Source organism: Lates calcarifer, linkage group LG7_1 (assembly GCF_001640805.2).
Source record: "Lates calcarifer isolate ASB-BC8 linkage group LG7_1, TLL_Latcal_v3, whole genome shotgun sequence".
NCBI classification, from domain to species: domain Eukaryota; kingdom Metazoa; phylum Chordata; class Actinopteri; family Centropomidae; genus Lates; species Lates calcarifer.
Genome location: NC_066839.1, coordinates 5,498,130 through 5,525,436, shown reverse-complemented (window position 1 = coordinate 5,525,436; position 27,307 = coordinate 5,498,130). Strand labels below are relative to the sequence as shown.

At 41.8% G+C, this 27,307-nt stretch overlaps 1 protein-coding gene across 1 annotated transcript in view; it reads right to left on the bottom strand.

Annotated features, from left to right (window-relative positions):
- The window catches only part of LOC108888892 (nesprin-2), a 73,998-nt gene that overhangs the window by 8,955 nt on the left and 37,736 nt on the right, over window positions 1–27,307 (bottom strand). Inside the window, 34 exon segments of the mRNA XM_051072072.1 lie at window positions 112–302; window positions 775–937; window positions 4,272–4,438; window positions 5,370–5,528; window positions 8,031–8,186; window positions 8,844–8,945; window positions 10,257–10,454; window positions 10,681–10,912; window positions 12,198–12,295; window positions 13,158–13,305; window positions 13,424–13,578; window positions 13,676–13,789; window positions 13,890–14,072; window positions 15,382–15,577; window positions 15,795–15,928; window positions 16,294–16,464; window positions 16,783–16,938; window positions 17,025–17,180; window positions 17,511–17,687; window positions 17,965–18,114; window positions 18,665–18,847; window positions 19,155–19,344; window positions 19,729–19,928; window positions 21,142–21,270; window positions 21,435–21,605; window positions 21,880–22,065; window positions 22,496–22,585; window positions 23,069–23,269; window positions 23,374–23,529; window positions 24,414–24,534; window positions 24,621–24,724; window positions 24,926–25,345; window positions 25,580–25,657; window positions 26,354–26,452. Coding sequence (XP_050928029.1) covers window positions 112–302; window positions 775–937; window positions 4,272–4,438; window positions 5,370–5,528; window positions 8,031–8,186; window positions 8,844–8,945; window positions 10,257–10,454; window positions 10,681–10,912; window positions 12,198–12,295; window positions 13,158–13,305; window positions 13,424–13,578; window positions 13,676–13,789; window positions 13,890–14,072; window positions 15,382–15,577; window positions 15,795–15,928; window positions 16,294–16,464; window positions 16,783–16,938; window positions 17,025–17,180; window positions 17,511–17,687; window positions 17,965–18,114; window positions 18,665–18,847; window positions 19,155–19,344; window positions 19,729–19,928; window positions 21,142–21,270; window positions 21,435–21,605; window positions 21,880–22,065; window positions 22,496–22,585; window positions 23,069–23,269; window positions 23,374–23,529; window positions 24,414–24,534; window positions 24,621–24,724; window positions 24,926–25,345; window positions 25,580–25,657; window positions 26,354–26,452 — 5,534 coding nt within the window.

Here is a 27,307-nt window from a genome sequence, read left to right as displayed (position 1 = left end):
GCAGAAGTTACAGGGATAGACGAAGGACCCAGAAGTAAAGTTCCTCTTGCAGGCAAAGATTAAAGTGAGTACTGATCTGACTGAAACATGAATGTGTGTTTTAGCTCCTACCTGAGCCTCCTGTCCAGAGCCATGGCACAGATGGTCCTCCAGCGCTGGTCCAGGCTACGGCTGGTCTCCTGCAGGGAGTCGCTCTCTGCCTCAGTGCCGCCGGCAGCATCTTCGTCCCGCAGCAAAACGTCGCACAGACTGAGCACCGACGCTACGCCCTCCGTATGCTGCTCAATGTCTCTCTGCAGCTCCTGGACACACACGTGGACGGACATGAAGACAGACATCACCATCAGTCCAACACCAAAGATGTCATGTATTAAACATCAGCCCACACAGACAGAGGACAGTGTTCCTCTGCATGAGACCACCACTCCCAAAATTACACAAAGGATGGTTATAAATTATTAAACATAAAGAGTGAGAGGGAGTGACAGAGAACCAGGAAAACAGAAAAGTGGGAACAGAAATAGAAAAAGAAAATGAAACTAATGAAAGTACAATAAAGACAAAGCAGAAATGCAGATGAAACAACCAAATAAAAATCAGAAATAGTAGGAAGAATGAAAAACAAAAACAGGAACACAAATAACAAAAAGAAAAGAAAGGAGGAAACCTCAAACAGTGAAACTGTCCGTGTGTGTACAGCGCAGTATGAAGCGTTCACTGAAGTGTGATCAGTGTTATCGACCGCTGCGGATTCGTGTGTGTCTGTTTGTCTACCTGCTGCTCGGCCAGCCTCCTCTGGATCTCCTGGTGGTGACAGACGCTGTAGGTGATTGGTCTGGACAGCTCGGCCTCGATGCGGGAGAGCCAGGAGCGGAGGTTACTCATGTTTTTATCCAGCTGCTGCACTGTCACCAGAGTCTCCTTCAGCTTTTTCACCCTGCAAAACACACAGGAAAGACTGTTGTATAAAGTGTGTAATTCAAATTTCAAATTTTGCAATCCATATTCAAGTAAACAATTAGGACTGTGAGAAACATCTGTGCACATTTACCAACATCGAGTCTGGTGGTTTTTAATGTTTTTGGTGTTTAAACCATTGAAAAGAAGTTGCAGCCCAATGAACGCAATTAAAAAAACAAAAAATAAAATTAAAAAAGAAAGAATAACTGACAAAAAACAAAAGAAGAACAGACAAAATAAGATAACAAAGCCAGAAAACAAAGATGATAACCTAAGAAAAGAAACAGACAACGCAGGAAAGAAAGAAAGAAAAGGGGGAAGAAGAAAGAAAAGAAAAAGAAAGAATGAAAAGTAACAAAAAGAAGTCAAAAATAAAGAAAGAAGGAAAGAAAGACACAGATAAAAAGAGAGAGATAAAGGAGAAAAACAGACAAATATAAGAAAAGAGAATGAAAACTAGTAAAAAGAAAATCAAGAGAGGTGAGAGACAAAAAAGAGAGAGACAAAAATCGATAGAAGATAAAAAGACAAAAGTAAAAATTTGGGGAAAAAACAAATGTAAGGATGAAAAAAAACAAAAAGAATAAACAAAGAATCAGGCGAAAAGAAAGACAAAGATGGAAAGAAAGAAAAAACTAGTTCTACAATCTACAACTCTCAGGTATCTTACGCTAGAACTTCCAAAGTCTCCATGGCAACTGACCTCCATGAGAACACACACACACACACACACACAGAGCGCGCCACACTGACTGGTGTCATAGCAACGCTCCGGACAATAAAAGCTCTCTTCAGCGGCTTAAAAGCCTGAAGTGTGCCCCATTTGGGAGTTTGAGTTAATTTCCCCAGTTGATCCTTCCTCTCCTGTCGAGGTCCAGCCGAGCCTGTCAGGGCTGAGAGGGAGACGCTCTCCACTAAAATAATAAGCCCTAAAAACAGCTGTGAGTGTAAGTGGCAGGTTGAAGAATGCATGAAAAGGGTCCCAACAGATGCCAGACATCAGGACGGACATAGATAAGTGAGTTTAGATTTCAGAGTAGAGGCATGGTTAAGTTTGAGTTCATGTACAGTTTTGGAAAAGGTTATGTCAATGGTTAGTGGTGAGATTTTGTATTTTTTGAGGACTTTTCAGTTCCAGTTGAGTTGTGAAATTACTGCACTTACTGTATGTCTAGCAGATTCACAGTCTTAGTTTAGCTTGTTAGCAGGATTGCATTTGTGAATTATGTCATTATTTTTACAGGTATTTGGTCATAAAATGAATAAAGTATTGGGCAAATTCAATCATTTAACCTGATGATGGTGTTGGAGGAAAAGTCAGAGGATTACCAAAGTCATCAGGATTCATCCTGTGGAGACCATGAACGTCTGTACAACAATTTCCTGAAAATCCATCAAATAGTTTTTGCGATATTATATAAAGAAAAACTGCGTGGTGTTGGTAGTTCAAAAAGTCAGGATAACACCAATGGTAAGAAGATTCGAATGACTGCAATCCCTTGGCAAAGTTCAGGCAGTATCATAGTCGAAGGAAGTTTGTTGTGTAGCTGATGTGGCCTCATGTTTATGGCCGTGTAATGAAGACATAATACAGTCACTGTAAATTCTATCCAGTTAAAAACTCCTCCACAACCATCCCGGTCGGCTGAACTGTCTCCCTCTCCCTTTCACTCCCCTCTCTACCTCTGACAGCCTAACAAAGGCCAGTAGCTTCATGCGGAGGCCAAACAAAAGACACAAAACCCAGTCAGGGGTCCTTGCTGAGGAAAAGGACAAGAGGAGAAGGGGATAGGGAAAACAGAGCAGAAAAGAGCAGGAGGATCAGTGAGGATATGTGGTTGGAGGATGAAGTTAAAGTGCAGCTGACCACAGGAGGGCTCAAAGTTACTCACGGACTAAACTTCAAATGACATTTACTCGTCATTGTTATTTTGTGGCCTTTTACTGTAAATGTGCTTTTACATGATAATGCTTTACAGTATTATGGATGGATGTAGCCCCAGTTCTACTGTAGCAGTTTCCATCTATAAGAAAAGTAGAAAAATATAACAGGGACTCTTCACTATATTCCTATAAACTTTGAATTAAATTACTGTGCCAGCACTGGTGGTAACAGAGCCACAGAGAGCTGCCAACCGGTTCTTCACTCAGTTGAGCTTATTAGCTAACTTTAGCAAATTGGTTTGGTTTTTAAGGTCACAATTTTACCTGGTTTCCAAACAACAAACAGCAAAAAGACAGAGATAACCACTAGCTTTTTCCTCAGGCGTTGGTGGAACCCAAATAATTCTAATAATTCTTTACATTTAATATTGGAGATAATTTAAGTTTAATAATTGTTATTTCATGATGTTATCTTCTAATATAAATGAAGTGCAACATTTAAGTTGCTTTTTCTCCTTGGCTCAAAGTAGTTTAGTTACTTTAGTAATTTTAGGTAGTTTCTTCTGATTGTTTTGCAGAGGGGGGGGGCACTGGTGAGTTTAATCAGTCCACCCACAGCCCAGAGTTCAGAGCCAGTGCAGAACACTACTCTACATGAAAGCAGGGTTACATTACTCGACATCTTGCCTTCATGGGATCAAGCGCCCTGAAATCTGCTCATGGGGACCTCACTTTGAGAATCAGTGATTAATGCATGCTGACAGACTCCGCCCCTTCCGTACTAACCCGCCCGCCCTCTCTCACATCATCATCATCCCAATCTGACAGGGGACAAGGGGAGGGGTGGTCAGTGTGGACATATGGTACTGTCTGAAACTTAAGACCACTGTTTTTTTTTCCATGGTGGTGGGGGTAGTTTGGGTGTGCAGGGTTAGGAGTCTGTATCTCCTGCTCTTCCACAGGCCTGTCCATCTGTCTGAGAGGGGTGGGGGGTGGGGGGCAGTAGCTGTTTAGCATCACAGGGGTTTAACCTCTACAGTTTGTACACTATTAGCCATGTATTCCTGACAGCTGCAGGAATACACGACAGCAGGTGGATGGTTCCACATTAGAGCTATTGTTTAATTACAGGCTCCCTGTTAAAGCCAGTCAGTCCTTAATTATGCTTTTTAATGCAGAGTGGCTTCGCTGTGAAAGGTGCTTGTGCGGGAGGATGGTGCTCAGGTCGGTTTAATGTGGTACCCTAAAACTGAATAACCATCAAAAAGTCCTCACTGAATGGCACCCACGCACTTCTGGTTTACACATTCAACATTTGCTTTCCTTTTGTGCGTTTTATAAAGCGCTTAATTGATACAAAAACACACACATACTTTGTTAGTGAGTCAACTAATCCCCCTGTGCAGCTTCTGTGTGGCTGCTCTCACCTGGCTTCGATCTGACGGAAGAGGCTGTGCCAGCGCTGGTTGACCTCCTGCAACGAGCCGTGGACCTGAGTCTGCTTGGCCTCATCGCTGGCTAACAGCAGCTGCTCACCCAACTGCTTCAGGTGGCTTTTATTCTCACTGAACAAATTGATTTCCTCTATGCAGTCCTGTGGAGACATGGCATAATAAGATTACGCTGCTTCATACAACATGTCTTGGGGAAAAGGCTGAAAAACAGCATCTATCCACTGAGATTAAACTTAAAGTTCTGCTCTTTTTTATACTAAAATAGAAAGATTTCATAAGGAGATTTTTTTCAGTGGTTTCATTATGTAAAATGCTTTAATCCCTGCATAATGTGGATGTAAAATTCAGCTAGCAGCATTACTATCCAATGCATGATGCATTACATTTGTAAATGCATATATTATTCTCATGTTAACCAATTTAGCAAAAAAGGATGAGAGAGAATCGTTTTATTTTTGACTCAGTCTCACCTGTTTCAGCTTAAAATGACAGGAAAAACACAAAAATGTGGATTCAGTTTTTAGAGTCTCAAAACACAGTTCTACCTCTCAATTCATTCTACTTGTCAAACACCTGTTTCCATTCCCTGTAGCAGTCGTCGTCACCAGGAAGTGGCCCATTTTCAGCTCTCTGAATAATTCAAACTTAACTATTCACGTGCCTGTAATTTTCTCATCTCATCTAACAGCCCAAAACACTGATCCTGCAACGTTCAAACCAATTATCATCTTGTTTACTAAATGAGCATGTTTCATGATGAGACGGGAAGGTACAAAAGGCTTTCAGTCACTGAAAGGACAACTGTTGTGTGTGAACAAAGGGCATGCAGCCATTCCATTCCAGGCCACCATCTGTTATAAACAGCATAATGCATGTTGCTCATGTATGGATTTTAATCTTGCATACACGAGAGCTTAGCCAAGGCCTGAATCATGGGTTGTGCATGTAGTATCGTATAAAAGTTTTATAATGTGCATTCTTGGAGTCCTAACATGCATCTGTTTTTGAGTCTGTCAAATGAAAACCCATATATTTGGAAAGGAATATATTACAATTTACAAGCTCTTGTACCTTCTTCAGCTTCTCCACCATTTCCTCGATGCTCAGGTCTCCACTGTGGCACACCTTGTTCTCCATCTGGGTCAGCCAATCGCAGAACTCTTTGTTCTTGTCGTTGAAGATGGTCCAGGCATTGAGGCGGTCTGCGATTTCCTGCCTGCGCAGAGACACCTGGAGAGGACAGAGACAAGGTGGCAAAACTGGCGTTAGACAGCTTTGCACAGTAAGACTTTATGGCAGCGAGACAAAACTTTGAAAAATATGAGTGAAGTATCAGCATCCAGATAATTAGGGTCACAAAGCAGAGTCCAGTCAGAAGGCAGAAAGAAGCCTGTGCAGTAGTTAAGGGTAACATCTTAAAATATAATTATACACACTTGGGTTAGACTTAATTTCAATGTACCTGTAATTTGTACAATGACAAAAAGGTATTAAATTGAATTGAAAGCTACTGAATTATAGCGCTGACAGGACACATGCTGTGCCTCCTGAGCTGCAGTTATAAATAAACCTGTAAAAGTACATCTACTGATTTTCCACCTTCATGTTCCAAACACTACACGGTAACTCAGGTTGTTCATGACTAACGGCAGATAAGTGTGTTTAAGACAAAAAGGGGATCTGGTGCATTGTCCACGGTAAAGTGCTTAACATGATTTATAGTTTTTAAACAAACTCTGCCACTGACTGTCTCTACAACAGAAAAGCAAACATATCTCAGTTACAAGAGTCAGACATGTTCTTTGTTAAATTTACTACAGACTTGTTGGGAACATCTGCAAGCATAAAAAAAGAGTTTGACATGAGATAAAGGCTTAAAAACAGCGGTGCCAATGGTTTTGACGAATGTCAGTCCAGCCTGAAAGAGGGTTATGTGTTATGATTACATCCATGCATGGTGTGTATCCAGGAAACACTGTGACCCAAATCTAATGCTCAACAAAGCATTTTGTGGATTTGTGTTTGGTGCATGGGTTAGTATAACTGAGAAAAACTATAGCTCATTTCAAAATCCCTAAAGTATAAAAAATGTGTGTGATTACTGTAAAACTGACTGAATATTAAGTGTCTTCTTTTACTAGAGTGAAGCAGTGGGAACATTTAATCTCTATCTAAATCAAATGAATAGAGAAAAATCCCCGAGAGACTCGAGCTATTTGATAAAATTAACAAGGTCCATTTTCCTAATGACAGCTTAATGCCATGAAAACACCCCATTACATAGCTGTGGAGGGGGCTGATGGTCTTTTTGAGGTTAAAGGGCTTAGCGAGCCCACAGGCCATGTTTGAACCAGCTATATTTTACTGTTCACTGGCATTTATTTGATTTAAATGAGCCCTGCTTTGGTTTTAATGTACTAACACTGCTGGGCCCTTTAGACTCTGGAGAATTTAGGGGAGCATTGTGAGCTGCAGTCACTCCCGTGAGGACTTTGTGCTTCCCCAGGAACAATAGAGCCCGTCCCCTGAATCCCTTTAGTCCAGCCAGGCCATCTGCTCGTCGGACCCATTCCAGTGTCTCCCCTCCACCACCACCACCCCTGCCTACAACCTGTTAACTATGCAGAGGAAGCAGCAGTGGCTCAGATCCATGCCCCCCGGCCATGTCAGGAATGAAAAGGGATGAAAATCTTATGTCTGATCAAACAGCAGAAATTAGCCTGTGTTTTCCACAAATTTTCTTTCCAGTAATTCCTGAATTCAACCTATTTTCAGCATCCTTGAAGAAATCCAGTGGGTTTCAATAAACTATACTTTTTTTTTTAGCTTGTTATAAGACAAACTTAAAAAGAACTGAGGGGTTGTGATGAGCAGCTATAGGTAACGAAGACAATGCCACGTACAAAACCTGAAACATCAACAGAAAACCCAGTGATTAGACATCCTGGCTGCTGTTGCTGCATCTGTGAATCCCTGCAAACTGCTGCCAAAAAAGGAGCAGGTGGAAGCGGCCAGAGCAAACCAGGGACCCAATTAGCACGAGTGCAAATTACCCCATAGCCAGTAATAACTGAAGAAAATGTCCCAAGCATGTCATGACCATTGGTTTCGCAAGAACAAGAGTGCATTTATGTTTAAGCCAAAAGACTTAACTGTAGGAATTTGACCAATAATGCAGTTACAGAATTAACGTCGTGTTCTGTTGGAGAGTTTCATGTGATTGCTGAGCTTGCAGTGAGTCAGGAGCTGATTCTAACCTTAAGAAACGGTCAAGCAAACATTTAAATAAACGTACAAAACTTGGCTTCAATTTTTTGTAGCTGATTTAGGCAGAGCTCCATGTAGAAAACTTTTACAGAAGATATGTAAAGAGAACACATTAACCTGACCTGTAGGGAGGCAAGTTACTTCAGTTTTAATAAGAAGAGGATAAGATGTTGTAGTTTTCCCTCCATAAACCTGCACATGGTGGCTCTTTTCTCAGACAAATGAGTGAGTGTGTGTGTGTGTGTGTGTGTGTGTGTGCTCAGCCCCAGTGGTGCACAGGCTTTGTGCTGCTGGTCACCGCCAAGAAACCGCTGGTAGCAACTTTTCCCTCCTTCTCTCCCCTCTCTCTGTCCCAAAACCCCCTCTCCACCTGCACCACCTACAACCTCCGACTCTCTCTGGCTCACTTTATTTCCTCTCTCACTCTTTACCTGTGTATTTCTTTTTTTGTCAGTCAGTTCTCACCTTCATGCACAGCTCTTCCCACTGACCGTGGAGTTGCTCCAGCTGCTGCTCCAGCAGAGCCGAGTCACCAGCCGCGATGTACTGGGACAGGTCTGTCTTCATGGTGCCCAGTTCCCTCAATCCACTGGACAAACGCTGCAGAGAGAGCTCTATCTCCTGCATAACACACACACACACATCCACACACACACTCTTAAACACCCGGTCGGATAGCCATATACAAGCTGTGTGTACTCGCTTCTCTACCTCCTTCTTGCTCGCATTCGCTCTGACCGTTCAGATTAAAGGGCTGTGGACGGGACAGGGGGAGGGTAGAAGGGGTAGAAAAGGGGGAGGGGAGTGAAAGCATGGGGGTATTAAATAAGGGAAAGGGGGGTAAACTCAGAGGCGCTCTGATGGGATGGGGGGTAGCTACTGATGGAGCTGAGGGGTGGGGGAAACTTTTGCCAGTTTTCAGTCTGGCTGACCAGTTAGATTCTCCTCCAACAGATTCATGCTGATGAAAACTGTTGGGATTTACACCACAACTCTGTGTGTTAATGTCACACACACTGTTCAATGCAATTTCCCATCCAACACCATGACAATTACGTTACTATAACAAGTTCAGAACCTGTTTTTCTGCAGATTTTAAGAAGTAATTTGTGTTTTAAACAGAAAGAGTTTTGTCTCTTTGGTTCTCTGGTAGATAAGAAGCTCTGGTGATCCAGGCATTTAGCATCCATGACAGTGAATGACAGGAATCCTCCAGGACCACAGCTCAGATTTTAGATATACTGAGGTGGTAGTGTCACACCACCATGTTCTAATCACCTGAATGAGCTTCTCTTTCTTCGAGTCGGCTGGTTTTTCAGGCAGCAGCTGCTTCATCCTGGTCTTAATGTTGGTTATCCCGTCCTGACACTGAGACCACATCTAAAATAAACAGCAGGACACAGACGTAGAGATCTCAGATGTTTATGTCTAACAAAAATCTGATCTGATGCACTGTGATCAGTGATTTGCACTGTGAAAAGTATTCAGTGTATTTTTGGGAATAACATTTTGCGAATCCCTGAATTCTATCAAATGATACAGGGACAAGTTCAGTTAATGCAGACTCAGTCTGCTTTTCAACATGCTATACTTTAAAGTTGCATTATAAAAATTGATTTTCTTTTTTGTAGTTGACTTCTCTGTTGTCTTTGGAATAAAGGGATCAAGTGAAAGGTGTGTGTAAAATCTCACTATAGGCAGAACTGTTGTTTTAATATTCTTGAACAGACAAATCTTTCAGAATCAGATGCTAAAATAAAAGCTTTGTGAAACAAATTCATTCATGTCAAATGTTGGAAAAACATGGATCATGTAAGTGGTTGCTAAAATGTTAAAATGTTTTTATTACGCCTTCTTCATTAATGTCAATAAAGGACATCAAAACAAAAAGTATACTTTATAATTCAAAATTTCAAAAAGCTACAAAACAACACAGCTTCCTGTTCCTAAAGATCTTCAGATACTTGACCGTACACAACGACCACGTTAGTCTCTTGCTGTCAGTTCTAGTTTGTGCTTTAATGCTACTGTGTGTGTGATCTTTGACATGTTGCTCAGAGGGATTTTCCTTTCCCCCGGGTAGATCCTGTTTAGCTTAAAGAGGTTAACACAACTTTCCCTGACCTCTCCGAACACCAAAACATTCGGATGTTGTACTGTAATTAACACAGCTCACAAAGCAGGGAGATCTTCTAAAACGTAGATGGTAGTGATCACGCACAGCTCGGAGGTAGAAGGCGACGCTAGTGCAACAACCAAAGTGTCAGACACATCATTTATAGTGTTAATCGTTATATCAACGCTGCAGTGTAGCAGTGATGGAATGAAAGGGACAGACGCTGGTAACCAGCTGTGTCTGGATGTGGATCATGGACAGATTTGAGCCGCTCTTTGATCCCTCTTGGCAGGAGTTCAGTGCCTGGAGCAACACATCCAGCTCCTGTGTGTGTTTTTATTGGGCCAGGATCAGGTCCTGGATATAGGTCACACAAAGCTTAACACTTTAGGTTTATTGGGCTCTTATTTATCTGTCTGATTACACTGTATAAAACTTTTAACCCTGTGAGATTTGGATTTTCCTGTTAACACATTTTTTAAAATAAAAAACGAAGACTTTATTTATTAACGTAAAAATTGAAAAAACAACAAATAAATGAGTCTGGTGTTGTAAATGACGATGAATGATGTTACCTGAACAGTTGTATTAACCAGGTCTCTTCTCCTCCGCAGCAGTGAGGTGGTTCGTTTCCAGGCCTCCTCCAGGTCCTGGAGCTCTGACTGCAGTCGACTCCGACTCTCAGACTCTGTCATGGTTTCGCTCAAATGTTTTCCAGCCTCCAGAGTCTGGTTGTACACGGCAGAGTGGAGACCCAGAGCCTCTTCAACACACTTGGGGACAAATATGGGAAGAGAGGGTCATTTTTAAATATGTGATTTGTAGCATTTAAACATTAAATTTGTCCCAGAGATGAAGTTATACTTCACCCACCGAAAAAACCCCAACATCATTTTTATCAGATGTTTTGCTTTGGTTTAATTTTCATTGACAGAAAAGATCTGAAAATAAAGAACAACAACAAGAAGAAAAAGAGCACTTGTCGTCATCTGTGCTAACCTGGTGATCGTCCGCACAGCTTCGCAACTGCTGCAGCGTACACAGAGCAGGGCCAGTAGGGGGCAGCAGAGGGTCAACATCCCTCAGCAGCCTCCGCAGAAGTTTGGAGCCGCGGTGGTAGATTCTCCGCTGCCTGAGCTGCTCCTTCACCCAAGACCTGCGCTGAGCAGCCAGAACAACGGCACTAAACCAGCTCTCCCTCACACTGGACACTTGTGCCAAGAACTCAGATCTGGATGAGAAGCAACAGGAGAGGTTGACACTGCTGAACACTGTTGGTACCCATTCAGACTCTAAAACATGTGATAAATTTAATATGAAATAAGGGATGAGTTGAAAAATACACTGATAGATGAGTCTGTTGTAGGTCATTCACGGGCAATTGCTACAACACCACAAAATCAGCAGAATTTTAACACTTGTTTACAGTCTTAAGTAAAAATCCCAGCAGGGGAAACAGCAGGAATTTTCCTTTGGATGCCTTAAAAAATTTACAAGCTTTTCAAGCTTTCCAAACACCGCAAAAAATGATTTAAGGAAGCATCAGGGAAAGAGAAATGTAGCTGTTCCAGGGCGGAAAACACCTGCACACACTGCATTTTGCTGTGTGTCAGTGTGTGACTGTTAAAAGCAAAGAAAGGAATGCAACTGGAAAACTTCAAATCTAATCACTTCATTAGATGACAGGAGGAGAAATACAAGACTTGACTACTGGTGCCAAACTAGTTTCAGTACAAATACAAAAACTGAGTTGATGAGTAAAACATTTTATCAATCCACAAATGGTGGATACACAAATCGCACTGAGGTCTGATATCCCATCCTTCAGCTGGAGATCTATCACTGTCCAGTCATGATTTACATATTCAGTGAATCTTCCTCAGTCTTGGCTCCCATTTTTCTACTAAAATCTCTATTTATTGGTCGCCAAATGTCAAAATATAAACCCATCCGAGGCAGACAACCCATTAACCTTGACGCCAAACAAAATGGGAGAGAAGGAGGAAGAAAACCAGTGTTTTGCAGAGTAATGAGAAACTCTTAAAATAACACCCTTTATTCCTGAAGTATCTCAGCTTGGTTTCTGTTACAGTCGTTAGTGGTAATTATTTCCCCCAGACACAACAATAAATTATTTCTCTAGCTCTACCTGTGTCATGACACAGCTGACAATAAAAATATGGGTATTCTGGAAGCCTTTTAAGCCTTTCAGTTTCTCAACGTGCAATCATAAACTATTTAAACTTACTGTTACGGGTGCCAATAGAGACATACTGGTGAAAACTGCTGTTCCTGTGAATTAGATGGACTAGTCAAACTGAGGAGGATGCTTAACTGGGCCTTTGTCGATGTTTGATTTGAGTCCAGAAAAGAGACATAGTCGAGGGTAAGAACCAGGGAAAATAAGAGCCAGGAAACTGGCTCATTGCTCCACATGCAGGATTTTGCTTGTTACTGTAAATATAAAATGTTTTTTATGGTTTTACCACCAAGACTTTTCCATAACTTATATGTACCTTTTCTCTCCGGTTTCTTTTTCCATGGACTTGACTGCCTCACAGAGAAGACCCTGCAGAAGCTGGTGTCCAGCAGTAATTACTTCAGCCTGAAGCCTCTGTGGGAGCAAGAGATAACAGCAGGAGAGACAGCACAATGAGAATCAGTGATCACACTTCTATTTTTATCAGATTTGACTCAGTAGAGTGATGGCAGCAATACCAGTGCAGGTTTAACACTGCATGTTTTTTCTTTACTATTCGAAACGAATGGCATTCAAGTGGCCAAAGAATTTATTCACAAAGAATTTAACCCTAGCTTCTCCGTAACAAGTCAGAATAACTGCAGAGTTAAAGCAACATTATGTGACTATTTCACCTTAAAATAAGAGCTTCAGAACAGTTTTGATGGTTCAGGTACGATCTCCTGCTAACCGAGTCAGCGGCTTAAACTGCTGGAGTCAGACCCAGCAAGTCCAAGAGTAATGCTGAACTGTAGATCAGTTAAAAAGTCAGTGCTCATGTCTGATATCCAGCCAGGAAATTTTGACAATATCAAGAATTATGAACAGAGTTTGGTGTGTTTGCTACAGCGTCAGCACTTCCTGCTCCAGAAGCCAGGGATCATGGGTATATATACTGTTCGGTCGTGTTTAGTTCAGTGAATGGGACTACACCCTTGGAGTTCTGGTGAAGCGACTGTTTTCTGTACAGGTAAACCACTAAACCCCTCAGATTCAGAACACAACAGAATGAATTACAACTCGTGCAGAGGCCACTGTGGCTCAGCAAAAGTCACACTGTGTTGCTTTAACTTTGCTTTTACCGAGACTTAACAGGGTGATGCAAAAACCACTTCACCTGAAGCTCCAATCCCCCAGAAAACTGATGCAATTTAGAAGCTGGTTCCTGTTTGTCAGATACTAATCTCAGTTATGTCTCTGAAGCGAAAGAAACAGAGAGAATCTGAAGTGTTTTTACCTGATGGACAGTCAACATCTCTTGAAGACTGGAGTCACTTTGAGGCTTTTTGGGCATTGATTCCTCAACAAGTTTCTCCTTCATATGTGTCAGGGTCTTACACTTTTCCTGAAAGGTCTGGGAACCCTGATGCTCAGCCTGTAGCTCTCTGGAAAACAACATATGACATTTACGTACAAAAACGACACAGTTGACTGCTACAGCTTCTTATACTAGGCCAGAATGAGTGAAATGTGTTTAAGGACCACACGTCTCTATACTCTTACCTGTTTATATCAGATGTGCGAGTCATGCTTTCCATCCACTCCCTGATGAGCATGTGCAGTCTCTCCGCCTCCTGGTCGTTAAGGATCAAATAGCCACTCATCTCCCTGACGTCAACCAGTGATGGTAACAGATCACTGAGCTCCGAGAGAACCTGCTACACATCCGAGAAATGAAAAGTCTTGTATAATACAAGTGCTTTGTCATGTACAAGGGGAGCTCATTGATGGGAAATAACAGGGATTCAGACGAACCTCCACAGAGTTTTTGTCATTTAAACCAGCCTTCAGTTTATGTTGTATGTTCTGTGTCTGCTTTTCAAGGGTCTGCAGAGACGTATGAAATAACTTCTGCTCCTCCAAATCCTCCTGCACACACAGAGAAATGTAACTGACGCAGTCAACATTGATTTATAAACAAACAGTCTCTAGTTTCTGATAAGTTAATGCTTGAACAAAAATTTCTTACCTTAAGACTTTTCTTTTTCCCTGACATTGCCTGGCTGAGCAGCAGGACGTCACGTGACAGCAGTCTGGTGTCCGATTGGATTAAATTTGCAGCCAGTGGTTCTAGCAGACCAGTAAGAGGCTTGGAAGCCTCCAGCACGTCTCCCACGCTGCTTTGCAAGTTCTCAGCAACATCCTGCAACTTCTGGTGTCAAAAAATGAAAGAAAAAAACATAATAAAGTACTTTGATGAAGGAGTTTTTTAATCCATATAGGTCTAGCTATTGTTTTTACTGTGGGCAGAGCTGGTTTATAATAATCTCCTTTAATTGCCTAACTGCGTCACTGTTTTCCTCAAAGAATTTAAAAAACCCAAACATCATAACACTCGTGCCCAAATGAAACTAAAAATGGAAATCTTGTTTTCGTGGTTCTGGACTGAAGTATCTCCAAATGCAGCCCTCTGTGTACTTCTGAGCAGGAGAGGGAAAAATGGAAAAAATTACATGAATAGAAACTTGTTTTTTTGCATGAATGAGCAAAACAGCTCGTAGTGCAGCATCAGGTGTACGAACACAGCACACACCATCGCTGATATTTCTGCCCATGAGAGCATGCTGTTTGTTCCTTTCCCAGAAGAGAAGACCAGTCACTAAGAAAAACATTTAATTAAATTGTGAATGTAATGCACAGACTCTCTGAATCAGAGCCAGGAAACAGGATGAGTTAAGAGGAGAATTTCTCTCAGTGACATTCAACAATCCTAGAAATTAGTTCCAATTCAACCAGCAGTGGAAGAAGTATTCAGATCAATACAGCAGTGTAGAAATACTTTGTTACAAGTAAAAGTCCTGCATGAAAAATCCTACTTGAGTAAAAGTACATAAGTACCAGCAGCAAAATGTAGTTATTGAAGCATCAGTGTGAACAGCATGTTACTGTTGTAGCTGCTGGAGGTGGAGCAGTTTTATAAACACGGTCACCAGATAAATCCACAGGGTTGTGACATGATTAATGGCAGAAGAAAGAAGAAAAAACAGAAAAAAAAGAAAACCAAAGTGCTGATTCACAAATCTGTTGTCAGTTTTTGGATTTTGTCTGGAAACTGTGATTCTCGGTGAGATATTGGATCGTTTGAACCTTTATTGATATGAAACCATGTGAGACGTTTGGAGAGAAAATCACTTTGTGGTGAAGCTGTTAACAACTAACAGATATATAAAATGTGACACCAACCACACACTGCTTTTTGTAAGACAGCAGAAACCAAAAAGGTCGGAAACTTCTGGTTTAATCTTTAACAATTTTAAAAGCTTGCTATATTATCAATTGTGTAAAATCTCCATCTTAAAAAGAAGTAGTAATTAAAGCTGTCAGATAATTGTAGTGGAGCAGAAAGTACAATATTACTCTCTGGAGAGGAGGTATAAAGTGGTACAAAATGGTCAAGTACAAGCTTTCTGATATCAGCTACACTAGATATTCCAACTCTGCTAAAAGCCCCCTGAACTCACCTCCACTGTGTGAATCACAGCCTGCGTGTTCTGTTCAGGTGCGAGCGAAGAACTCGACAGCTCCTCCCACTGACGCCACAGGTGTCGCAGGTGAAGGGAGCAGTTCTCAGAGAGACGACTGTACTCCTGCCAGAGGGAAAGTGTCTGTCCAGTCTTCACCTGCTCGTCCTTTAGCTCCTGAACCACGTCCTTCCACCTGCCACAGAAACACAATACATGACAGTCCTCTATAACTCTACAATGTTGTGTGCAAACTGTGTACATGTAAACCTACAGTATGATACTGTGATTACACTTTAGTGCAAGTAACTATAAAGACTTAAATTCACAAGGAGACAGGGGTTGGAGACGGTTCTTTAAGTTTGAATTTGATTCACTAATAAAGTCCATTTTTTCTCATTTATGAAACTAACCGTTTTCGCTCTCCTTCCATTTGATCACCTAGTGCCTGTGCCGCTCCACAATGAAGAGTCTTTGCAAGACACTGGAATGATTTTTCCACAGCTGCCAACAGCTCTTCTCCTTTTCCAGCCTGCTCCTGGAGCTGCTGCACAAATAAAAAAAACACCTTTCTTTTACAGTCGCTCTTAGGAGGTGCATTTACTTCCCCATAACCTAAGTTTACGGACTGAAAATAACTGTGAGCTTGACGTCCATGAACGCCCACACGTTTCCTGGATCTGTCACAACGAGCTCTGAGGGCTTTTAACTTCACACAGTTACAGTCGGCAGATTCAGAGGAACAAAAAGCTTCTTTTTGTAGCGTAACAAACCTTTTAGATTTTAGATTAACGTGCTTAGGGAGTTGAAGAAGCAGCATTTATTTATAAAAATATGATTATATACTCCCAGCTGTAAAGCCTTTTTATGTGAGCATTTGTACAAGAACTGATGTTGAATGCTTTTGCTCACCTGGAGGAGGTCCATGTATCCCTCTGCCTGCTTTAGTGAGAACAGAGGAGCTCGCTGATGCTGCAGAGCACAGCGCACCCTACTGGCCTGCAGAGCAACCTCCGTAAGATCTCTGTCAAAACTGCTCCACTCTGCCACTGTCTGCTGTACAGCTGGTCTCAGAGTTTCCATCTGCAAATTACCCAAAAGAAACTTGTTGCTTTAAGACCTCATTTTCTCATATTTCAGATAATATTTGTCACATTTAAAGCAGGTTCAACAGCAGGCCCAGAGATGAGTGGATGGTTCTGGATTTTCACTATGTAATCAAGGAGCCATATTAGTAGTTTATTTGAAATCCTCTGTTTAAAGTGCAGGTGCTGTATGTGGATACAAAATGTCTCATGATATGCTTAGCACTGGATTTACAGTTTAACAGAACTCAGAACAAAAATTTTCGAGGAGAACAAAGTTTTCCATTTTCAACTGCACTGACAGATTTATTTTTACCTGCTGACTAAGATCCTCACAGGCACGGCTAACGCTCTCTGCCTGGTTTGAGAAGGTGATATCACAGGGACGCTCCTCTTCTTTTTCAACATGGGCACGTGTGGATTTTAACTCCTGCAAAGCTGCAGCCACCTCCTTCACTCTGCCTACAACCGCCTGGAAGAAAAAAGTAGTCTCAGATTAGAGGACAGCAGCAGCACATGCAGCAGGAACACACCCCTGCTTATTTCCTGTTAATGTACCTGCCACTCCAGCAGAGCCTTCTGAGCCAGAGTTTGACTGGTGGGTTGTTCCCACTGATTCAGCTGCTCTTTCTGCCGCTCTATCCAACTGTGAAGATGCTGTAACCGCCTCTCTCTGACTGCACAAGTGCGATGGATCCGTTCAGCTCCGCGGATCTGAGGGGGCAAAGCCAAACAGTGGCTCATTCTTTGTCTTTTTAGTCCATTTGGAGACTTTAATCAAGTTGTTGCCACTGTTGTTTGTATGACAGGAATTATGTTTGTGATTTTACTAATGGATTAGCTTTCTCTCATTACATTTCACATATTAGCCAGTTAGCATTGTCCAAATATAGACAAATAAACAAATCCACATTTGCTTGTATACATCTGCTTAGCTAGCCTAATCTAATTCTAATAAAAATATTAGACCTGAAAATACAGTTGGCTCATTAAGATTCTACAGGTGGTGGTGTTATGTTGGATATTGGTGGCTGAGACTCTGACCTGGCTCTCCAGCTCCCTCTGGAGGTGCAGCCACTGGAGTCTAAGGGCGCCAAGCTTTTCTGCAAACATTGTTCGCTCAGACCGGAGAGACTGGACGTCTGCTCCCACTGCCTGAGGCCCAGACTGACACAGGAAGTCAAGGAGGAGCTGCCCACTGACAACACCTGCCTTTAACTCCTGAAAAGGAATAGAAATAAAAGTAAATAAGTTACTGAGTCTGAGGTAGAGAGTAGGGAGATGAAACTTTATAAAGAATCAGCTTGTAATTGTACAGAATATTCTTTGCAGATGTATCTTGCTTTTGTTTGCAAACAATGTCACTGTGTGGATGAACATAAGACATTTGGTGACTCAACCAAACAACAGAGAGAGGGGAGAGAGGATCTCCCGTGTCTGAGTTGAATTAACCACTGAATAAAGCCTTTAATTAAAGAGAGAGTAGAGGTATAATAACCCGGTAGTGCTGCAGGACTTCAGTCATCTGAGCAGCGTCTTTGGCCTTGAGAAGTGTTTCTTTCTCCTGAATCAGCCGAGCCTCCTGCTTCTTCAGCCAGTCCTCCAGGTTAGACAGCAGCTCCACCGGTGGCCATCCATCCAGCAGCCGCTGACAGACACAAGACAACGGAGAGGACGGGGAGTTACTTGTACCTTGTATTTCTGCTTGACTGTTAAGACAATACTTTTATTTTATTTATGCAGCTGAGTAATTCAGTTATAATCTGACTTTTGTGCTTGTCCAAATTATTAAATCTTTCTTCGGTAGATAAGATCTTTTCATCCTCTCCTGAGGTGATTGCCAAAGACTAACACATCAAAACAAACCTTCTGGAATCTGGCAAAACTAAACTTCCTTATTACAAATGTAGAATATCTGGTTCCATTCACTGGTGATAAATAGTGAAGAAAAATTAAAACTGTCCCTCTTCTCCCTGTGTAAGTCCTCCCTATCCTCAATCAGTCGAAAACTGATTTCAGCAGGGTTGTAGTGAAGTTTGCACTCCCTTTACCAGAAGGGATTTCTCAACGCCTCATTATTTTTTGAAAACCAACAGGAAGGAATTTGGACCATTTGCATTTTAATTCACCAGAGAACTGGAAAGTAGTAAAGTTCAGAGTTTATGGGGCGTGTGGTCAAAATTTAAAACTCTTTGCACCTGGTGCAGCTGGTCTTGTATCTTGGACAGATCAGACGTGTGCCGGGTCCAGTTGACCTCCAGCTGTGCGATCTGAGCTCTCAGCCCGGGGCAGTCAGCTTCTCTCAGGTGGAGCAGCTGAGTGGCTGCCCTGGACACAGATGCCCTCTGCACCGACATGGCCTCCACCTCCATGGAGAAGTCCTTGGGGACAGAGTCATGGTTGGAGGTTAACTGACAGACATAAAACTGACAAATACCAGATCAAGTAAGAACAAAAAGAATTTAAATGATTAAAAATAATACTGTAACAATGAAGTTAAAGCATAAGTTCAGGAAAACACAGAGTAATTGAAGAAAAATAAAAATAAAAAGGAAAGGAAATAGAAGAAAATAATGCAGGGGACTGACTGTTGTTTGGGGTGTTATCTTCTCAGGTTAAAGGTCGTGTCACAACAGCCTTTCTGTTTTAGTTGCACTGAAAGGTGATGAGGAGATAAAAGAGCCTTACCAGCAGCTTGATTAGACAGTTGTGAAGACACTCCTGGTTCAGGTCTGAGGACTCTGCCAGGTCTGACCAAGTCTTCAGGTGTTCGTTGGCACCAACCAGCCATTCACTGACGGAAGGCAAAGTCCTTCTGGAATCTGTGGGGGGGACGAGGAAAACATAGCTCATCCAGCGGGGCAGAACGTGACGACTCCTTCAGACAGAGTCCAAAACTAATAAACAAAACTGTAGACGAGGGCATCTACGCTGATGACCTGAGCTGTAAGACTCAATATGTCTTCATGTTGCAGACCCCAAATAAGAAACACTGTCAGGCCTGAGGCATTGTGAAATAACATTTAGCCTTGGATAGCCAAGTTCTTTTTAATGGCCTTTAATAGCTTTGGCCCTGGAGTGAAGAAACACTTTTTATTTCGTATCCATTAACAAAATTGCTGACATGGTTGTTCCAGACAATAAAATCTGTCAAACTGCTCAGGCAATAATTAAAACGGCCTGGCCTCCACTCACAGATAATAAAGGCTTCTAGAGCACAATAATCTGTTTTTGTTTTTTAACAGTTACACATTTTTCCCACCTGGCCCGGATGTTCTGGATGTCTCTGCAGCGTTGAACCTCCTGCTCCGTCCTCCTGAAGGCGCTCCTCCATCGCAGCTCCAGAGCGCCTCCTGCCTGGCCGACCGAGGCAGCAAACGCTGGTTCTGTCTGCAGCACCTTGCACTGATCCAGGAGCAGTCCTAAGGCCGCTCTGCTCTCGTCTAACTGAGCCAGTGTTTGCTGAGGGACAAGGTATGAGATTCTCTTAATGAGCGTCTTCCAGACTAACATCTGAAGAGACAACATGGAGCAAATGTGATGTACTGTAGAGAAGATGAGGTGGTAAAGAGCATGAGACTGAGAAATAAAAATGGCATTTAAAATGTCAGAGAAAGGAAAGAAAACAGCTGTAAAGTAATGAAGAACAAAAACAAACCAACCACATTTTCACCTGCCTCGATATCATTGTGCCATCTAACTCCTCCACTGCTATGGCAACAGCTCTCTTCATATCTCTGTCACATCTTTGCTCCATCAGACTGTCTATTAATACTATCAAAAATAAAAGAAGCCTTCAAAATAAAGGCAAAGTGGTTCTAAAAGAACAAAAGCTTCTCCTTTATCACATGTGGAGCTGACAGAAATTAAGATATGAATCAGCTAAATGTAGGTTTCATGACTGAGCCTCTATTAATCTGCCAACTCCTGACAGCTGAACCAAAACACTCACCAGCTCTGTCCTCAGTGTGACCTTCATTTTTATTCTTTACAGGAAGAAATCAACACTGAAACAGTTTCACACTAAAACTGGTTACTGGTGTCATAGTTTAATTCTGATGCCATGTTGTGTTTCATTTTTATTCAAGAGGCTAAAACTGATGAAGCAGATGTTTCTACTGCTCCTACAATGAGTTTAATCATGTTTGTCTTTAGGCGCAGAATCTAAAACATTAACAGTAAACTTCAAAACCGTCTGTTCCTCAAAAATCCAAAAAATACAGGGGCTTGTTTTTAGGGCGCTCAGGCTGCACAAACGTTCAAAACAAGCTCAACGCAGCTGAGGCAAAACAACTTCTACAAAAAAAAAAAAAAAAAAGAAACAAATACAACATGTTGAGGTTTAAAAAAGTTTGAAAAGTTGCTTTTTCTCAGTTGGATAAACTAAAACTAAACACAATACATAGAGGATGTGTACAGGAGCGCAGACATGATCTCTGAGGGCTGTTGAGAGGCATGCAGGGAAGTGTAGGAGACTAGCAACAGGATTAACAGGTAGAATCTGCACATTTGCAAAACTGAATTACAGCTGACTGATGAACAAATGAATCGCAAACCTGAGAGGATAAAGAACGTCTACTGGAGTTAAAAGAGGGAGGGAAAGTGAGACGAGGTAAGAAAAAGTCTGGTGAGAAGGTCAAGACAGCACGTTTGTGTACAGTGTGATCAGTTTTACCTGGCAGGCATCTAGTCTGACAGACTCCTCCTCATCGACTCCCTCTGGTTCTCCACTGCTGATGAGGGCTTCACACTCGTCCAGCACACGACCCAGTCGACCACAATTATCCTCCCAGAGGGTCCACTCCTACAGCGGGTCCAAAGAGAAACCCACACATCTATTTTAACATCGGATATGGGAGCACATACACCCCCTTTAAACAGAACATTTTTCCACAAGTATTCCACAAGAAACTTCTCATTTGTGTATATATGAATTCTTATGGCCTTCAGCAAATGTGCACTACAAACCTGCAGCCTCCTTTGAGAAGCCACTTCCTGTTCCAGAGCCTGTTGCTGCAAAGCTTTGGCCCTGACTTCCAGCTGTAACCGCTCATCCTCTTGACACTTGAGTACTTCTGGCTCGCGTCGGAACAGATGCTGCGCAAAAGCCAACTGAGACCCGAGGACCTGCATGAGCTTCTGGATCACCAGGAGACAGCAGATTTATGACAGAAGTGAAGTGAAATAACGGAGCGAAGTAGGCCGGGAACAAGCGTGAAGAGAGAAATGAGGCAGAGGAAGTGATTAAGGTCTAAATAATAAGCCTAATCATTATGTGTTTGAGGTCGTTTTAGCAATGGCTGTGTCTTTGAAAACCGTCAAGAGGCTTCTTCACACTCTTGGGGAAGGTGCCTAACTTAAATCTGGGCTTTGCCTGCCTGCTGAAGAAGTTGCTGAAAGCGCAGTGAGATACCTTGTGTCTGCTGAGAACGGCTTGAAGTTGGCTGCGGCTGTGAACCCGGCTCATCTTCCTCTCTGTTATGCATTCTTCGCCCAGTTCCAGGAGGTGAGTTATCCCCTGAAGCAAGGACTGGGAGGTTTGCTGTAGCTTGGCTTTTTCCCCTGGACTCTCCCTCAGATGTCTGCCCAGGACACACTGCTGAGAGATGCAGGAGGAGGCACAGAGTTTAAGGAGAATACCATAAACTTTGGAAAACACAGATCCTGTATCACATTTCCATCCCAACTACAGTGGAGCTGAATAGCTGATTTTTTAAAAGCATGTATTTATATTAGTGTGTAATTAAAACTAAAGTAAATTGCTGGGCTTTTTTCTGTTGAGGGTGCAGACAGAGCTGTAATTTAGTCGGTATTATTTGGGGATTTTTTTCCTTTTTCCTCAAAGGAAAAGGTCAAATCTAGAATGATAATGTAGCAGTAATGGCCTGTAATGCTTTCAAATTAAAAGCATCCCAATTGGGACATTAACTGTACAGCGTATAGCTGTACAAGTGTTGTTATGAGAGTCCTTTACGACACCTAAACATGCAGAAACTTACACACATACAAAGCTGTGTTGCAACAGTTACCTCCAAACCAGGAGCATCCTTTATACTTGGGAAGGTCTCGCTCTGTCCCAGGTCAAACTTGTCCAAAATACACAGCTGGTTGAAAAACTCCTGTGTGAGAAAAAGTAACCTGCATTGGTTCAGATCAGTGACGGAGAAATTATTCAGATCCCTGAATTAAATTAGCGTAAGCATGCTCAATTATAAGTAACAGTATTGTAGCCAAAATCTACTTCTCAAAAGTAATTGCAGTCAATGTGCAGCAGAAACATTATTGCCAGTATTTCATGATTATTTTATCAGAGGATTATTATTACTGATGCATTAACACATACGCAGCATTTTTTAATGGCAGCTGGTTGAGAACAAACTATTTCAAATGATTTTATAAGATGTTAGATACTTTAATCTACAACAAATCAGAATATATAACTGAACAACTGTACGAGTAGAGTAAAAACAAAATTATTTCTCTGAAATGTAGCGAACTAGAAATATAAAGTGGCATTAAATGGAAATACAGTGTGAAAGCACAACAAATTGGTGACAGTAATGCTCCTTTTTGAACACCTCAAGCTCTGATATATTTCAAACCTGATGTTGGGTTTTGAAGCCCAGATGTTCAGTGAGCTGATTGCTGGATGAGGTGAAGACCAGCTGGACTGTATGGAGACAATCCTGAAGGCGCGTCAAACAGTGGTAAGCGTCTGGTTCCTCTTTTGAGAGCGCAGGTCTGGCGTCTGATTCCACTTTATTCAACAGCTCAGCCAGAGTCACCAGCTCAGCTGAAACACACTGCGCAGGGATTCAGACAGAAATACAACAACAGGAGAGTGAGGGTGCAACGAAATAAAAAAATTACACTGATCTTGTGTTTGAGCAGCATTGTGATCTGTCACCTCCTGCTGCAGGAGCCTCAGCCGGGGGTCGTCTTCACTGGCGCCACCAGGAGTCAACAGAAGGTCAGTGCAAGCGTCCAGACAGAGGAGGACCCTCCGCACAGCCTCGTACAACTCCTCCTTCACTCCTGGATGGGAACCGTCTGCGGACTTCACCTGGGAAATATCAAATACACGATCATCATCATTTTAAGAACATTTTATATCTTGATTCACTTAAATTGACAACAATGCTTAACACAGGAGGAGTGTGACATTACTGCATTACGGCCTGTTGCTACATGCGTAAAGCTAGTTGTCTACTTTGAGTAATTCGTTAGTTTTCTATGCTTTGGTCCATAAACTTTAATGTCAGCGTCTCTGAGATCCACGTTAGTCGATCATTTGTGGGACAACTTAACAAAAAGCAGCGTTTTATTTAAAAGAGTCAAAGTAAAATCCTTTAAACTACACATGTGCTGAGATTCCTTCCTCTGTTTCTATTGCACGTACTATTTCTCTGAGCACGGCGATGGACTCGTTTGTCCGCCAGAGAACAGCAGAAGCAGATCCGGTTGATATCAGCACCTCTTCTGGAACCTAAACAAGACCAGATTATTGTAGTTTTAAGTTCACAGTGGTGAAGGAAAGAATGAAGGATGAGAGCACTGAAGGAGAAGAACGAGTGGAGTTAATTTTCATCTCATCAAGGATATTTTTGCCTCTAATATAACTATAATATCATATATATTTTAGTGAGAACAAGCACACCAATTATATCGTCATACATGTTTAAAGGTTTCTGCTATTAACCCCTCTCTATCTCTTGAAAGGTCTGAAAGACTCTTTTGCTCAGATTCAGAAGGTTTATCCCACTGTTGCCCTGGTAACAGATGTGGCGGAGGAGCTGGTAGCCTGGCATCCACTTTCTCTTGGAAATAAATTTGCTTTCATCCGCTGTGGTCCCATCTGCCCGCTCGTCCTCCACATGTATTCTTTAAAAATCACAATCATATGACGTCAAACATTCTATAATTAAATAGGTTTCTGTATTTTCCTACCTTTTCGTGGGTTTGATGCTCGTCCTGAACTTTTTTCAGAGTGGTCAGTTTTTGAGAGATCTGGTTGTGAAGTCGACTCCACCTTTGCTGCTCCTTCTCGTCATCTTCGTGCTCTGTCAAGCTAAGGACCGAAAGGAAACACACAACATGCCTGAATCTATGTGCATCTTTGTGATCAACTCCAATGACTGGTCCCCTTGTTTTTACCTGAGTGGCACCTTAGACGACTCCTGGGCTTGTTGGGATTCTTCCACCAAACTGTTCTGACCGCTCCTGACTTCTATCTGCTCCTTCAAACCATTAACAGTGTCCTGGATGTTGAAGAGAAAGCAGGGAACGGTTGTTTCTTGCTGTTTCTATTGTGTATTATTTGAATGTCACTTCAGGAAGATCACATTAGATATAACAGAAGTTCAGGAAATAGGTGGAAAATATTACGAATATAGTCTTTTATTTCCCAGGCACTTACCAGATCTTGATGAGGAGCTGTGGGCAGAGACAGATCTTCATCTCCTTCCTCTATGAAACCCAGCTAATTCTCTAGAGAATGGAGTTATAGGTCTTGTAGGAATCAGTCTTGTGTCTTCAATTGCAGCCACTGCCTGAGGGGGCTTTGTGTGAGGGTCGGTGTTAAAGGTTTTATGCTTTGGTGATTGATGTTGGTCCAGTGCAGCAGCAGCAGCAGCAGTAAAATGGCCTTCAGCTGCTGGAGTGGCTGCAGTGATCAGCGGCGGTTCAGCCATCAGAAGTTTGGGATGAGATGAATCGCCAACATCAGCTTTAGAATCGACTGTTACTAATCCAGGTTCAACATTTTTAGATCCAAAATCGATAGTGTTGCTCCCAGGCGTCACAGATAAAAGCTCTGATTCAGCAGCTTTTAAACTCGACTCCACTTCAGGAGAAGACGTATGAGCCAAACTCTCCAGTTCCTGAAACACAAAGATTTTATTGGCAGTTTACTAGACACAGAGATTCAGTGAATGAGGGCAGCATTTCACAATTTCTCACATTATCTCAAATGCTGCCACTTGATTGTGATTAGTTAGTATATGTGTCCTACTGCACTGATATCTAAAACAGAAAAAATAACTGAGGTCTATGTTTCAGAGAGAAATTAGCTAAAAATTTAAAAACAGCATCTCCACAATTAAAACATGATTTACCTTAACTTTTGACAGCGGCTTCATTTCAGCAATATCCTCACTTGTCACATCTGAAACGGTGAGTGTGTCCTCTGGGTCCTAATATATGCATGTTGTATGAATATATAAATACAAAAGCACACTCACTCACACACAGACACATATCTATGAGAGGAAAGGAAAGGTTTCTAAGGAGCAACACATTTCAAGCAGCTGCATCTGACAGTGCCAGAGTGGATTTATCAGTGAACAGTGAACAGCGTGCCTCGCACAGCTTCATATCGACATGCAAAATCTGCTCCAGGCCTCCAAACCACAGGGAAAAGAAGCAATATTAAAGATGAAATCTATTAAGTAAATCAAAAAGGAGGAAAAATGAGGGGAAGAAGCAGCCCCAGATAATGAGTTTCATTCCAAAACATGTAGAATTAATGTGTGTGTTTTCTGAAATATATCTGGATTTGGATTGGACCTTATTTTCCCATGTGTCTGGGTGTAAATGACTGATAGACACAAAAATATTTGCAATCAGTGCAGTATCAAGCAATAGCAGTGTACCTGGAATCACTAAACAGCTGCTGCACCTGTCAAAGCACGCTCACTAAAGTGCTTGTTTTTGCCACTGACAGGCTCAGATTGTTTTTATAAGCGTCTGACAACATCGTGGATAGGATTCCTACTGAGACAGACCTTTTAATTAAAGAGTAAGATGAATGTGATGTTCTGGAATGAAACCCAAGGGAAAGAGGAACCCAGAAACATGCGTTCCTAAACTGTAATCATTCTCAGATTTACCTCTGGGATACTGCATGTTAGTGTGTCAGAGGACGACGAGTGACAACTCTCGCCATCCTCATCCTCCTCTTCCTCTGAGTTAGACACTTCAAAAGCCTCCTGATATTAGTGATAAGGGCGAATGATACGATCAAAACTGTGATTTCAATGAAAATGGAGCAATAAATTGGCTTCCTGATGAATACCTGTTCCTCAATTATCTTAAATATAACTTTTCATTTTCCTAATCTAATGTTCAAGTAATTACAGTTAAGTGTTTTTCAGTATGCATACCACTGTGACTCCATCAACAGTCATCCACTCATCTTTTATTGCTATATTTTCTTCACAGTTTGTGGAGCCTGACGAATGAAGTTTTACGGATTTTTCAACTCGTTTGAAATTATTCTCTAGTACAAGAAAAAAGCTTGAACATTCCTGGTAACAAATGGAGTCTAATGGAGGAATGGATGTTAATTTAGAGAGCATGTATTTCTTTAAAATCATAGTTCATTTTTGGGGAAGATTACTCATCTTCTTACTCAGGAAACAACATTTAATAAGAACTGCTGTGTAAGGTTTAAATGTGATCCCACAGACTGTGCTAACTGAGCTGAACTGGCCTCGATGATTGTTAAAAAGATCATATTTACAGTTTGCCAGTCACTGGGTATGTACAGTAGGACAATAATAAAAATAATCAAGATAATAATCCCCCAATAAACAAACTATAAGAGTCATGGGTTTTGCTTGAGCCTGCCTCACAGCCCAGTAGAATGAACACTTAATTTTTAGGGTGATGTTTTTAGGAGACAGGTCTGTACCAGGCAGGTTCAACCAACTCCAGATAGCACAGGGAATAAATGACAGTCACTGAGTTTGACATCCTTGAGAAAATGCATCAGTTTTACTTTATATTCTTTGTTCAAAATGCAGTGACCAGTAGGAATCCTGGACTCAGTGACTGTCACTTTG